The 14364-nt window shown below is 44.2% G+C and overlaps 1 protein-coding gene across 3 annotated transcripts in view; it reads right to left on the bottom strand.

The window, feature by feature from the left end:
- RFTN2 (raftlin family member 2) overlaps nt 1-14364 on the bottom strand; it is a 63299-nt gene that overhangs the window by 4655 nt on the left and 44280 nt on the right. For all 3 annotated transcript variants that reach the window (XM_019554270.1, XM_019554268.1, XM_019554269.1), the window contains exon 9: nt 8573-8651. In XM_019554270.1, coding sequence (XP_019409815.1) covers nt 8573-8651 — 79 coding nt within the window. The remainder of the gene's footprint in view (nt 1-8572; nt 8652-14364) is intronic.

Genomic DNA, 14364 nt, shown 5'->3' with positions numbered 1-14364 from the left:
TACACGTCTGTGCGTGTAGCATTTATGGAGCTGCAGTGCATATCTCCTAACATTTCCCCTAAGTGGAAGTACTAACTCACCTTAAGAACTGTGCCCTGTGTTGCTAGCTTCTGAGACGAGCAGACTATATAAACCAGTTGTGCTTTCTGGCCTTATGATCTCCAAGCCTTAAGTCAAAGAGTCCTAGCTAAGTGGAACTGCCTCTTGGTAGGGCTTCTACATCCTCTTGGTAGGGCTTCTATATCCTTCATAATAAGTGAAATTAACAAAAAAAAATCTTTTCCTGTGTTACCAGTCACACCTTAGAATACTAAACCTGAGAGAATTAAAAACCTTACTTTCTAGTATTAATGTCAGTGGAGCCCACTCTTACGATTTTATTCCAAGTAATTACAGTATTACTCAAAAACGTCACCTTTGTAAAATAAAACAAAAAGTGCATTGCTAGCTCCTTTGGTGGCAGAATTTTATTTGAAAAAGTTACTGCAGAAGGCTCCAACACCATAAATTAAATAAAAAAGAACCAATATTTATTATTTTTAAGCCAGTCTCGGAGTTTGTGGACTTGACTCATGATATTTAAATATTTTGGATTAATAATACTGATGCTGTTTATTTTCAAGCCAGACTGGACAATGAAACAAACTGGTCATTTTTCGTTTCTGGCACTCATACTCTAATATTGTTACTGGGGTGTTTGAACTGCTGACACTTCAGCAAAATGTTTGGGCATTTTTATACATGCAAGCATCAAAACACCAGTCACTCTGAAAAGCACCCGGCACTGTGTTGTTGCTTGCAGTTGTGTAAGTGGCAAAATGTGTCAGTACTGAAAAAATAGTGGTGGCACGCTTTTGAGCTAAAACACATAGAAGGTGTGCACGCATTTTGTCACTTATACAACTGCACATGCGCAGTGCAGTTCACATAAGCTCATGTGCAGAGCAGACTCAATTAATCAAGTCTGCTCCAAAGCAGCAGCTCTCTAGTGTATCGCGGGAAAAAATGTATGTGTATAAATGTCCAAACAAAAGTTTCCATTAGATGTTTCTAAATTACAGTAATACTTAAAATACTATTTTTAACACAAATGTTGGGCCTAAAGAGTGCTTGAATAGCTACAGCTGCAATGTAATACCCATTTCAGACATGTCAGCAGAAGAGAGACACAATAAGGAATAAAATAAAAATCAGCATCATGTTCAAACTGATGGTGGACTCCTATATTGAATACTTAGGGTCTTCTAAGAAAATAAAGGAGTATTTTTTTTTTGTCAGTGTTTAATACCTCATGAATATCAGATTATAACTAGCTCTTGAAGGGACCATTTTAATTAAAGAGTACCTGTTAATGGCTTCTACAGCAGAGGTTAAAAATAGAGAACATTTGAGATTTCAGTATTTGACTTTACATCTGAAGTATATCTACAAAGTACACCATAAGTGAGACACTACATTTGATAGGCAGAATTAATATTCATACAGATTTCATACCTTAAATGAGGCATGGGCAAAATACAGCCCGCAGGCCAGATCCGATCCTCTAGGCACTTTCATCCAGCCCACAGGCACCCACCAATGAATTGTACCCTGCCCAGCCCTTCCTCCCAGATATACACCCCCAACATACCGTACTGTGCTTTGCTCCTACACTTGTGCGGGGAAGGGCCTGGCCTAGCCAGCAGCAGCAGCCACCTCTGAGGGACCTGCTTGGCTTCCCTGGAATCCTGCTTGCTCCAGGCAGCAGGTAGGGAAGTGGCAGGGGTGGGAGGAGCTGCAGCTGGGTTGGGGCAGAATGGGGTTGGGGCTGGTGGCAGTGTGGAGCCTGAGCCTGGGAGGGGAGGTGGGGCGGCAGGAGCATCAAGCTCAGCTGGGCAGGGTATGGGTGGAAGGGAGGGTGGAGGAGGGCATGGGGAACCCCCACACCCTCCCCCACATGGCATGCAGCCCCTGTTGCCAGGAGCAGTAGGTGGAGGCACTCGTGCCCTGTGTAGGCACTGGTGCCCAGCAGTGCACGGCTCTAGCCAGCACTGTGTATAGGGGCTAGGAGCACAGCCTGCTCAGCCCTCCTCTATCCAGCCCTGTGTTGGAACTGGTTGCTTTCCCTGCCCCCTACTACACAGGTCCTAGGATTCTGCTGGAAGTGGAGGGGCGCCCCAGTCCCTGCTTCCCCGTGGAGTCCTGAAACCTGTGTGGCTGGGGGTGAGGAAGGCAGCCAGCTCCAGCACAGTGCTTCAAGCCCTGGTGCCACACGAGTGCAGGAGCTTCAGGCACACAGCAGAGAGCCTCCATGATAAAGGAGGGTCGGGCAGGTTGCAGTCCTTGCTCCCATGCTCAGCACTGGCCAGAGCTGTGCACCACTGGGCACCAGCACCTGCATGGGGGAAGCACGCCATGTGCAAGAGTGTGTAGGGGGTTCCCATAGCCCCCCACCCTCCTTCACACCCCACAAATGTCACACACCCTGCCCTCACAACCCTCCCACATATACACCCCTCAACATACTATATGCACCCCCTACACACAGCCACATCCCCTCACAAACCCATCATACAGGCCCCCCCACAACCCCTCATACACACACCCCCACCTCCAACCATACCCCTCTACACACAATATACATGAGTAAGGCTTTATTTTTCAGTTATTATGGAGGTTCAGTTAGATAACTTATAGCTTATGACTTTTGCATTTTTAGTCATATGTAAGATTTAGGGGAAAAGTCATATTGGGCACCTATACATGTGCTCCAACACATTCTGATTAGAATGCAACAGAGCAGACTTGATTAATCTTGGGTACCACTCTAAAACACTTGCAGCGTCTCATGTATTCAGCTTCCTGTGTTTCAAAATGGTGGAGAGGGTGCTTTAACTAAAGCTTGTTTGATGAGAGAGCCGCTGTAATTAAAATGCCCCCCCTTCTGCAGCATGTGTAAAAATGCCCTTTGTTTTTGAGAATAAGGGGAAAATACAATTCTGCTAAACACTCCAGCTTTACTAACCACTTACTTATCCCACATAGAAATTACCTCAATGCACTGAGATTTCCTGTTAGAGAAATAAAACATTAATCAGTGCTAGATGAGGAATATTTATTTAGATATTGAGTTCTTTTATGTCTTAAATATAATGATCCTGTATGCAAGTAAGTAGATACAAATCGGCTATTCCTTATTTATAGAATTCCAATACATTAATACTTAAGACAACGGTTTCAGATTACGATGAAATTAAAAAATTGCTAAAAAATATCCTAGCCATATGTCTCTATAACTCAAAGGATGCAAAGTTCATCCAACTGATGACCACTACAAGATTCAGGCATTCAAAAAGGCTGAGGCAGAATCGATCTAAATCAGTGGTTCTCAACCTTTTTCCAACTGGGACCCATTTCCAAAGATTCATGGTCTGTCCCGACTGACACCCCTCTGGCTCTGCTGGTGCATGACCCAAAGTCCCTGCTCTTCCCCCCATGCTGATGTCCCTTACTCCCCCTGGGGCTGCTGTGCCACACCAGCCAGCCTGATCACAGCACATTCTGCCTCCTGAGCAGCGCCTCCCGGCTACCCTGCCCCTGTGAGCATCCAGCCTAGCCTTGTAGCTCTCCCCCATCCCCTTTCACCCACCACTCTGCCCTGCCAGTCTCCGTGCTTTCCCAGGATCAGCATTTTTCTACCTGCAGTTCATGACCCTCTGAAATCTTCTTGCATATTTGGGTCATGACCCACAGGTTGAGAAATGCTGATCTAAGTTACATGGTTTTCTGTAAGCAGCATAGTTTAGAGCAGAAGCAAACTGAACACACATTCTCCCTTTGGTGTGGGGGACAAATCTTAGACTGGGTTCTGCCATTTTTAAACCAGTCTGTATACTGAACTTCCGTTCAAGTTATGGGTAAAGACCAGTTTTGTGTGCTGAACTTCTGTTCTATTACAGGCATAGGCTGGTTTCCAACTGCTTACATTGTAAGTGTAATGTCTCTACCTGGCCTAAGTGATAGAATTTAAATAAGATGGGCACAAATATTTTCTGCTTTCAACTTTAAAGAAAGTTAAAAGATTTCTCAGTCCCATAGGCTGATTATTTTTACAGAACCATAGTTTGATTGTAATCTCTTGGTATGGATCCTGATTTAAATTCCTCTGTAAAGTGCCATATGTGAATGATTGATTTACAATAATGATACAACAACAAATAATTAGTAGTGGTGTGGCTAACACGTTATAAACATGCAGAAAAGACAAGGTCCATGCAAGAGGAGTTTCCAAACCAAGTGAGACACAATACAAAAAAAGTGGGGAGGAGAGGGAGTGTGTGAAAAGCAAGCATCAGAACTCACACGGTTGGGATTGTTAACTGTTGGCCCTGACATCTTGTTAGTTCCAAACCCATATTTAAAAAATTGTAATATAAGATAAAACTTGAAGATTATGAAGTCAGGCATGAACATACAGTAAACACAGGATTTGAAGGATAACTAAAGATGCTTAGTGCATTGGGAGAAGGAAACTATTCCACGTGCAGAGACAAAGTAAAAGAAGCTGTAAAGTTACAAACAAAAAGGGGTGCATGGCTTGTGATGTAGGCAAAGGATATTGTTGTTCAGCAGGGGTGTCCAACCTTTTTGAATGTGGGGCCGGATCACAAACTTTTTATCACCCAATGGGCTGGCGGGCCATATTCAAAGACCTCACAGGAAGAGGTATCACATCAGGAAGTGATGTCACGTGAGCTTTGACACAAATGAAGCTGCAGGAAGTGACAATGAAATGGGTCTGGAAATGTGCCTAGGGAAGTTGTGGTTTTCAAAAAGTATGTATGTTTGGTACGGCTTAGGAACAGGACATCATTTTTCTGTGCAGGGGGTTGGACTAGATTAGCAGCAGACTACCTGCAGGCCACATGTGGCCCACAAAAGGCCAGGATGTCGCCCACAGACATGGGGTCCGCAAGCAGTTAATATATAGGGTGTGGGCCTGGGCAGCCACTCTCCCACTGCTGTGCAAGGGGGAAAGGCCTGTGGGGCGGGGAGGAGTGGTCCATGTCCTGCAAATGTAGCCTGCGTGGCTGAGGATGGGGGTCTGCATGCTGCTGGAGCAGCCCGTGCAGTGAGGGGGTCCTAGGGGCCCACCCCCACAGCGTGCAACACATGCTGGTGTCATCTGGGGCCCACAGCCTCACCAGATCTGAACAGCCCTGGACTAGCTTATCCTTGAGATCCTTTACTAACTTGATCATGGTCATTGTGGTTAATCAAATAGAAATTGTAGGCATATACTGCAGATACACGGAAGAGATCTCAAGGATAAGCTAGTTCAGGGCTGTTCAGATCTGGTGAGGCTGTGGACCCCAGATGACACCAGCATGTGTTGCACAGGCTGCACACTGTGGGGGTGGGCCCCTAGGACCCCTTCACTGCACGGGCTGCTCCAGCAGCATGCAGACCCCCATCCTCAGCCATGCAGGCTACACTAGCAGGACCTGAACCACCAAGGAGGCGGCTGGAAGTAGAGCACCTCTGGGCCGGGCTCCTCCTGCCTCCCGCCCAGCCCAGCGCACCCTGCAGCCCCGGCCTGGCCCCGAGGCACCCCCAGCTCCATGCGGGAACTTACCTGCCTCTGTCCACCACGCATGTGGGCAGGGCGTGGGCCATGCTGCAGCTCCCCTGGCTATGCGCTGGGGGCAAGGGGCAGAGCCAGACAAGAAGCTGCATGTACTGTCCCCAGCTCGTCTAATCAGGTGCAGCTGGAGCAGCCCCATGCCACGCAGCCCTTGGGGCAGTGGTGGCAGGACCCGGATCACTGATGAGCCCGGCCCCGTGGGTGTAAGCAGCTCCCCTCTCCTCACTACTGGCTGGGACTCGTGGGCTGACCCTGCCCGCCTTGCCTTGCTGCTGTGGTGGTGGCTCTGTGGCGGCTCTACGCTTTGTGGTGGTGGTGGTGGCTCCACACTCTGTGGCAGTGGCTCCGCCACGGCTCTGCGCTGGGCAGCGGCGGATCCGCCGCGGCTCTGCACTCAGCGGCGGCAGTGGCTCTGCCACAGCTCCATGCTCAACAGTGGCTGCGTGCTCCGCCACAGGCCAGATAAAATGGCCTGGCGGGCTGCATGGCGGCCCGTGGGCCATATGTTGGACAAGCCTGTTGTACAGTCCTGAAGGCAAAGACAAAGATTTCAAACGTAATAAGTAACGAGTGCAGACATATGGATGAGGAGAATATGATATGGTTAGAGATGTGAAAAAGAAATAACATTTTACTTGTGCATGTTTAATACATCAGAAAGAAGAGGGATAAGAAGCAGTAAAAGGTATGAGAAGAAACTATGCTAATTTAGACAAGAACTAAGCAGGGAATAACCCATGAAGGAACTGGGAACATTAGATTTCAGAAATTTTGTGAAGAAAGATGTAGAAGATGTGCCAATATTTTTGGGTGCGAGGAGAGAAAGTTATAGAATGATCATATATGATATCAAATTATGATCTTGAATGACTGGGTGGCTGGAACCATCAACCAGAAGAGAATCACAAAAAATTGTTTTGAAAGTATTATTTATGAAGTTGCTAAATTGGGGCCAGGTACAGATGAAATATCTGTATGCAAGGCTGTGAACAGGAGATCAGTTGAAGAAACAAAGCTAGATAGAGGAAAGGCTGACTGGCTATTGAAGGCTAGGAAAAAAAAAAAAAAGGGAAAATTCAAGGTGGGAAATTTACTAAGCTGTTCAGCAAAGGAGATTTCATCAATTAACTCTGACCCACCTGGCCCACTATGCAGATGGCAGAGTTTAATGTAGCACATAAAAACAAATGTTTAGGTGACTGTGCCTCTAGACAAAGTGTGGTGACCACCAGCTGTTTCATATTCAATCTGCCATCACACAGCTATTCCTAAAGGGGAATTACCCAAATGGAACAAGGAGCAGCTGAGGTCCAACAGCTGCTGAAGCTATTTTGGGCAAATTTTTGTTTGTGGTAACAGACAGTATTTTGTCAAACAGCTAACCCACAGAGTATGCTATCACTTGCACAAATTCAGAGACTATTATCCTCAACGGATGAAAATCAACTCTTCTGGAGGTCAGAATTGTAATTTCTCACATGGAACATCCAAAGAATGTATATGCATGCTCTACATTATAAGCCTTGATTAATTCTGGAAACAATGTTTTCAGCCTAAATAAGTGGTTTGGGGTAGGGGTGCACCAATAGAGATTTTTGGGGCCGATACCAATAGCTGATATTTAAGGAGGCATATCAGCCAATACTGATCTGATTTCCGATACAGCTGCGTAAAGCTGGTAAGTCCGGTGTGGTAGAAGGGAAGTGGGGAGGGAAAGGGCATGGGTGGGGCAGATCAGCCCCCCCAGTGAGGGAGGGGGCAGGGGCAGGCACTGCCCAGGTGGGGTGGGGGAGGAGGGCTGGAGCCACGGCTCGTAGTGGAGAGGCAGTTCCTGCTGCTGCTTGCATCCTAAGAGGGCATGGGGGGGTGTCCCCCAGATGTGCGCAGGGCAGGGCAGGGCAGGGCAGGCTGCAGTTGGGGCTACACAGGGCTTTTCATAGTGGGGGCTGGGCTTGGAGCGGGTACTGGCAGTGCTGGGAGGATGCTGCATCCACCCCAAATTTTGCCGCTGCTTTGCCACTGCTCCACTCCCAGTGCTGCCGCCACCAGCCACCTGGCGCTGCCCTGGCTCTTCCAGGCACATGGGTTGAGCCAGGGCTGTACTAGGTGGCTGGCAGTGGTGGCAGCACTGGGAGCAGTGGTGAAATTTGGAGTGGATGCAGTATCCTCACAGTGCCGCTGACATCCACTCTGAGCCCAACCCCTGCTGAGAAGAGCCCTGTGCAGCCCTGGCTGCAGCCCATCCCACCCTGTGCAGATCTGGGGGGCACACAGTTCCCTTCCTGCCTTCCTGGGGTGCAAGCAGTGGTGGGATCCTCCTCCTCTCCCCACTGCCACATGCCACAGCTCCAGCCTCCCCACCTGGGGAGTGCTTGCCCCCTGCCTCACCATGGGGAGCATTGATCTGCCTCCCTCTGCCTGTTCTTTCTCCCCTCCCCTTCCACCACACTGGACGTAGCAGCTGCCGGCTGTGCTCCTCACTGCCTGAATGCTGTGCTGCATGCAGCATGGGCATTTATAGACCAAATTAATCTGCCTCATTGGGCTGATATCCGATATGGCCAGTTTTCTTTACATTGGTACCAAACTGATATCAGATCAATGTATCAGTGCACTTCTAGTTGGGGTATGGGTAAGCTGCTATTTTCAAGCAATTAATCTTCTTGCTTAATAACTATATTGTTGAAAACATTGAGACAAGATGTAAATCAGGCACGAAAAAGATCCTCTAGCTGATATTGAACTATGTGCTAAAGTCCTCTGGAAACTTGCATTAGTTTTACAGTAGAAAGATTCATGTTATCACTCTTGAGTTTGATGTCTAGTTTGCTTCTGCATGCAGTTCAACTCATTACCTAGAACTATTGATACGAAAAATTACTCAGAATCCAGTAACCTCTGTCTATATTCAGTTATCTGCTTGTACTGACTCTGTATATCTTTACTCACCTCCGGTGTTTGGATGGTTGAATTCCACATAACAGGTCTCTGAAGAAAAACAACTTGTTTTGTGGCCAGATTTCCTTCACTACAAATTAAGAGAGAAAGATTTAGCAATTTAGAAGCAATCATATTCATTTGGTTCTTTCAGGCTGGAAGTTTTTTGATAATTTCTGCTAAAGTAACTCAGTTGTTTCTGAGACAGATCTTGGGAAACCAGATATTGTTTTGCCCATGTTGAAAAATTCTTACAGCCTGTACTGAACATTTGCCATTCCCTCACAGCTCCTACTTTTTAACTGTAAGGAACCTGGTCCCTTAACTGAGAAATTGTACTCAGACCATATATTGGAACAGGAATTCAAAATTAAGTAAGGAGCATACTGTTGTCAGAGACATGCTTTTTAGGGCACTTACAGACACACAGCTCCCCAGTCTAACTAGTGGCACTTCACAGGAAGTGCCGTGAATTACTCCGACCCCCTTGACCCAACAGACATTCGCTATTGGGTCAGAAGGGTGGGGGATCAAGCTCTGCTTTGCGGCTTATCCAGCCAAGGAGCTGCATGTCTGCAGCTTCTCTCCCCTGAACCGTTCCCAACCGCCAGTTACAGTGCTATTTGCATGATGGAAAGGGGGACAGGAGGGAGCTCTGCCTGGGGTGTGCTCAGCCTGCTTCGAAGTGGGTCAGGTGGATTGGAGCCCCCCTGAGGTGGGGGCTTCCAATCTACCCATCCTCCCTCTAGCGCAGGCTGCACAAAGCCCATACTGAGCTTCCTCCCCTTCTTTCTCTCTCTCCTCCCATTGTGCAGACAGCACTGGGGGCAGGGCTGCGCTGCATAAGTTTAGCCATCTGATCAAGCAGAAGTTAAGGGCATGCTGCTTTGGAGCATCTTCATCTGAACCTTCATATAATAAGGGTTAATTTGTCATGTAATTGAGGACTTTTAAAGTGCTCTGCAGTTGTGCTCTTATGTAAGGGTATGGCTATAGAGTGCTTTCGCATGATAAATGTAACTTCTGTCTGCGCCCTTAATTGCCTCCATGAAATCCCAAGATCTCCTGAAAGTTACAGTTCCCACATGTTCAGCGGAGACTATTAGAGTCTGTCAGCATCACACTCCATTCTGTACAGCTTCTATGCATCAGCTGTGATAAGCATCAGCCATCTGCAGAGGACAACTGAATGCAGGGGTAAAGTAGGAGTTTCCTTACTTTACTCCTTGTGGCTGCTAAGGATATCTGTTACCAGAACTGATAGTAAGAAGATGCTCTGTTTTATGATATAAATATTTCCTCTCTTGGCAATTTGGCAGTGACAAGGAAGCTACTTGATTTGAAAGAATGCAGACATCTAATGGAGCAGAGTGGTTAGTCACGGTAGAGAGGAGGAAATAGGAAAAGAGAGCAAGCAGGAACAGGGACAGAGTCTGCAAATAAGCAAGCACTTGCCCACCTAGACCTTGGAATTAAACTCAGAATTCCTGATTTTACACTCTTGTGCTGTTCAGGATATTACTATTAAACCCACTAACAAAATATTTGGTTCATTACCCTCTAGTGGCTGATCTACATAGAACAGGCTAATAATTCTGCCAGCTATTCAATTGGCTTAGGAGGCAGAAGTCTGTACAAACATGGGCCATCTTAATTCTGGCATTTCTTATTGTTTGCGCTCTTGACTTATCAACCCTAACATTCCATTAAAGCAGTTTTTGCAAAATAGACACATACATATATATCAACCTAAACACATTTTGTGTGTGAGATTGTGAAAACCTTTACTTTTTCTTTGGAGGGAACTTAGTTGTCATTAACCTTTATACTTTATTGAATATTCAGATTTTGTCATTTGTTTTTTATCCCTGTGATATTCTCCAAATAAGCCATCATCATGATCTGAGTTTCATTTAGAATAGTTCAGAAAATTGAGTCCTTTTGAAATTTTCAGGAGTGCTTAGCAGACAGTTGGCAGGGGTTGCTCTGAGACTGATATTGGCTGAGCAACAATTGCTACTAGGTAGAAAAGATCTTTGATGTAGTTGCTATTATGAACCAGTAAGTTCTTCTGAAGAGAAAACAAAAAACATCACTATCGGTTTCTAAAAATACATGGTGACCACCCAATTCAGAATCCTATTACTTATTGAGATAATTACTGTATATCTAATTCTGTAATCACTTATTAGCATGACCATAATTCCAAGCCTGAAGGCAAAAATAAAACTACTTCTCAATTAGAATTGAGCTAATTTAATTTTTTAAAACAGAAAAGTAGTTTTATTTTTTCAGAATGAAATATTAACAAAAACACAATTGTGTTGTTTTCAGAACAGTGTCCAGATAAACCATTCAACTATAATTCATTTAAAATGTGTATCTCAAGATTAATTCCAGCTGTATCTTCCGATCCTTAATAGGCTCATACCTCTAAGTCACTCAAGTGCTTTTTTACTAAATACATTTAGTATTGATGAAAGATGCCAGATGGACCATCACAGTCTGGTTCCCTTTATTAAATCACAGAACAGGTGCAGCCAAACTGCTAGAAATGAAAATTTCCCTGCTCTTTGTCCTGCCATTATACATAAATACTGTTCAGAAAAGTCTATCTGCATGATGAGAGTTAGGTGATTCTCTTTGTTTTTATACACAGTGCTATACTGGTTCATGTTCAGTAAGAAAACCTTAATTAAGGCCAAATTACCACTAATATTTTGAGAAATGGATAGGACCTCTAGGTAATGCTGGTGCCACTATGAATAGGCCTTTCCTGACCAAATTCACAGATTCAGCAAGTCCTCAGATTACCATTATGGCTCTTTGTTTACATTACAATGAATAGAAAACTTTGAAAACAGTATTTTTGGTTGATGACTAAGAGGTATTTCCTAACAGCAACAGGATAGCAAACTGAAGCAGTAGCTTTGTGGATGCTTAATAGGTCTACTTGGCACATAAGGTAGGATCGCAGACTGTGTATAAATGCCAAAAAAGGCAGTTACATGCCTGGGGAACTGCTATGTGGGTATATAAACTGAAATATGATTCTGCCATTAAGCCACAATAAAATAATGACACAGTTAATTTCTGATGTGGGAAATGCCTTGGAGGGAGACCTTTACATAGGGAGCAAAAAGGAAGAGGAAGAGAAAGGAAATAAGCTACAAAAGAAAGGAGGAAAATAAGAGAAACAGAAACAATGCACAAATAAAGAGTCAGAAAAAATGCCCAAATATATTTTTTGCTTGTACACCTTTTGAGAACTACAGTGAACTGAATAAAATTCTTGGCTTTTTTTGCAAAAAATTGGGCAGTGTGAAAAACATGATAATGTGGGAAAGTACAGGAAGGCTATTTTTAAAAATTAAATATGACTGATATTGCCTCAAAAGTTATATGCTCTTGCATTGGTGGGGTGGCAACCACTTGAAAAATGCATAGCCCAATTATTGCCAACTTAATTTTGTATTCAAATGGCAGATTATGACACTTAATTTAGATAAACAGTTCAAAGTAAGGCTTCAGTCATACAAAAGAATCCAATTGCAAAATCATAGTCTTAGGACGTAAAGATTCAGATGACTCTAGTATTTTTAAAATCATCAGTTACAAAGCATAATACTACATATATTTTGCAGGATCAAAATAATTACTGCATAAAGAAAGTGTATTGAAATATTTGGGGGTTGAATGCAATTGCTAATGCAAAAGTGGGAGGATGAGTTGATAATGTAACAAAGAAGAAGGAGGCTACCCAGGGCCATGGCCCTGGGCACTGATGCTGGGGGAACACAAGAATGGCAGCAGCTGAGCTGCCAGCCCAGCTGCTGGCATGCTCCTAGCATGCCACTGGCAGCACAATTCCTGAACCCTGTGCATGCCCGCCAACCAGGGCACTGAAGCTCAGTTACACCTCTGGAGTAAGTAGTAAAATAGGAGGAAAGAATTACAGCCTTATTTAAAATAGCCACTGGCAAATAATACGGGCCATTTCCAACTGCTTTAAGTTTGCCATTTCCTAAATGAGAATAAAATCATTCTATTATGTATGATATTTCTGGAAAAATGTTAGAATTGGGTGTATTTATACGTTTCAATCTGGGCAACTCACATTCTTATTGGAAACTCGAGGCTAACAGCTATAGACGCAAGTTTCATAGAAAGACCAGATACACAGGTGCTGATAAAGAAATTTAAAATATTGTTGCTACAAATTCAACCTAAGCAAAGATATTTAGGCTATGACTGGATCCTTAAAGTCTCTCCTGACCACCAGTCCAACTCAGTAGTGGCTACTTTGCCACTGCAAATCTTCCTTGGATGGGGAAAAATACTAGTCCCAGCCTGGAGTCTTGCGGGGGAGCCATAACTCCCTGGAAGAGACAAGGCTAGCAGTTTCTATGCTAACGTCGCCTCTTTGTATAACTGGTCTGGGAGTTGCTCAGATTCATTATCTGCTTACATGAAGAGAAGCAGTGAAAATAGCAGCCCATGTGTCTGACAAAGTTTTTCATGTAAATTGGTTTGGGAGCTTCCTGGCTCTATTACTTTCCTATGGCAGGGAAATAATACCTCTTCCTTTTTTCTCAGAGTCCTTTCCCCTCCTGCTTACATGCCTATTAACAATGAATGCCAGTAACTACCCCTCTCTGATGACAGAGGTAGTAATCCTCTCTAATTAGCAGGATGAACAGTTTCTCTAGCCTGGAGAAAGCTCTCTTTTGCTTCATGTTGGGTATATACCCTTTTATACAGGAATAGAAAACAATGTTAGATTTTAAAATGTTTAAACTCAAATCAAGAAGAGAGGGGATGCTGAATGCTGCATAGAGAGTAAGCAAACTAACAATTTTTCAAGTCTAACCTTATTAAAATGCTGCACACGACAAAATGACCATGGGCTTAATTCACAATAGAACTGAATGATAGTGGTATTTCCACAGAATTTAAATTAGAAAAAGGAAAATGCATAAAACAAGCTATTTCACAGCTTTCCTCTCATACTCACATCCCCTCTTCTCTTCATGGGCTGATGTATTATGAGAGCTTAAGTAATTAGTGATAATACACTAATTACAGTGAATTCAATATTTTGCACTGTATTTTCTTGTTTGTTTTCTTATGCAGACAGTCTGTCCTGAAATCATCAGTGAGGGGAAATAAAGGTCATTGCAAAGTAAGGCTACTGAAAACATTGCAAGGGAGATATTTTTCCTGTGCCTTTTGGGAGAGAAAGCAGCTGAAGAGGTGAAGAACAACAGAGACTCTTTTGTCAACTGTACTGGCAATTTGTCTGTCTGTTCATGGTGTGTGGGCAATAAAATTTGTTCTCTTTATTATACATGATTGTTAAATCAGTCCTTTTAAAACAATTATCTCACTTTTAACCAGCTAGGGTTGCCACCAGCCCTGATTTTGAAGCGTCTGCTTTTCATGCTTGAATATTGTGCATCTTGGTGACATTGCCATGCAAGGCATTTAAAGTATTTAACATACAAGACCTTACAGTCTTGCCTACTTGTATTAAATTCCAGGTGCTTGTATTTCTGAACATAACGGTGTATCTTTAGGAGGTAAGCATCATTCATACTTCCTAGGAATTATCAAGTGTTTAAGAATGTTGGTCTTTTTGTTTTCAACAGGAACACTCACATTGTCCAGGCCGTCTGTTAAAGAGAAAATTCTTTAAAGCCAATTGCCCATCAAGAATGACAGGGGGTGGGGTGAGGGAGTAGGCAGGGACAGAACCCGTGCCCCTCCCCCCTGGCTGGGCCCACTCCCCCCCCTACCACTGCAGC

This window comes from Crocodylus porosus, unplaced genomic scaffold, assembly GCF_001723895.1.
Source record: "Crocodylus porosus isolate Cpor-Errol unplaced genomic scaffold, CroPor_comp1, whole genome shotgun sequence".
NCBI lineage: Eukaryota > Metazoa > Chordata > Crocodylia > Crocodylidae > Crocodylus > Crocodylus porosus.
This window is presented reverse-complemented; position numbering and strand designations above follow the sequence as displayed.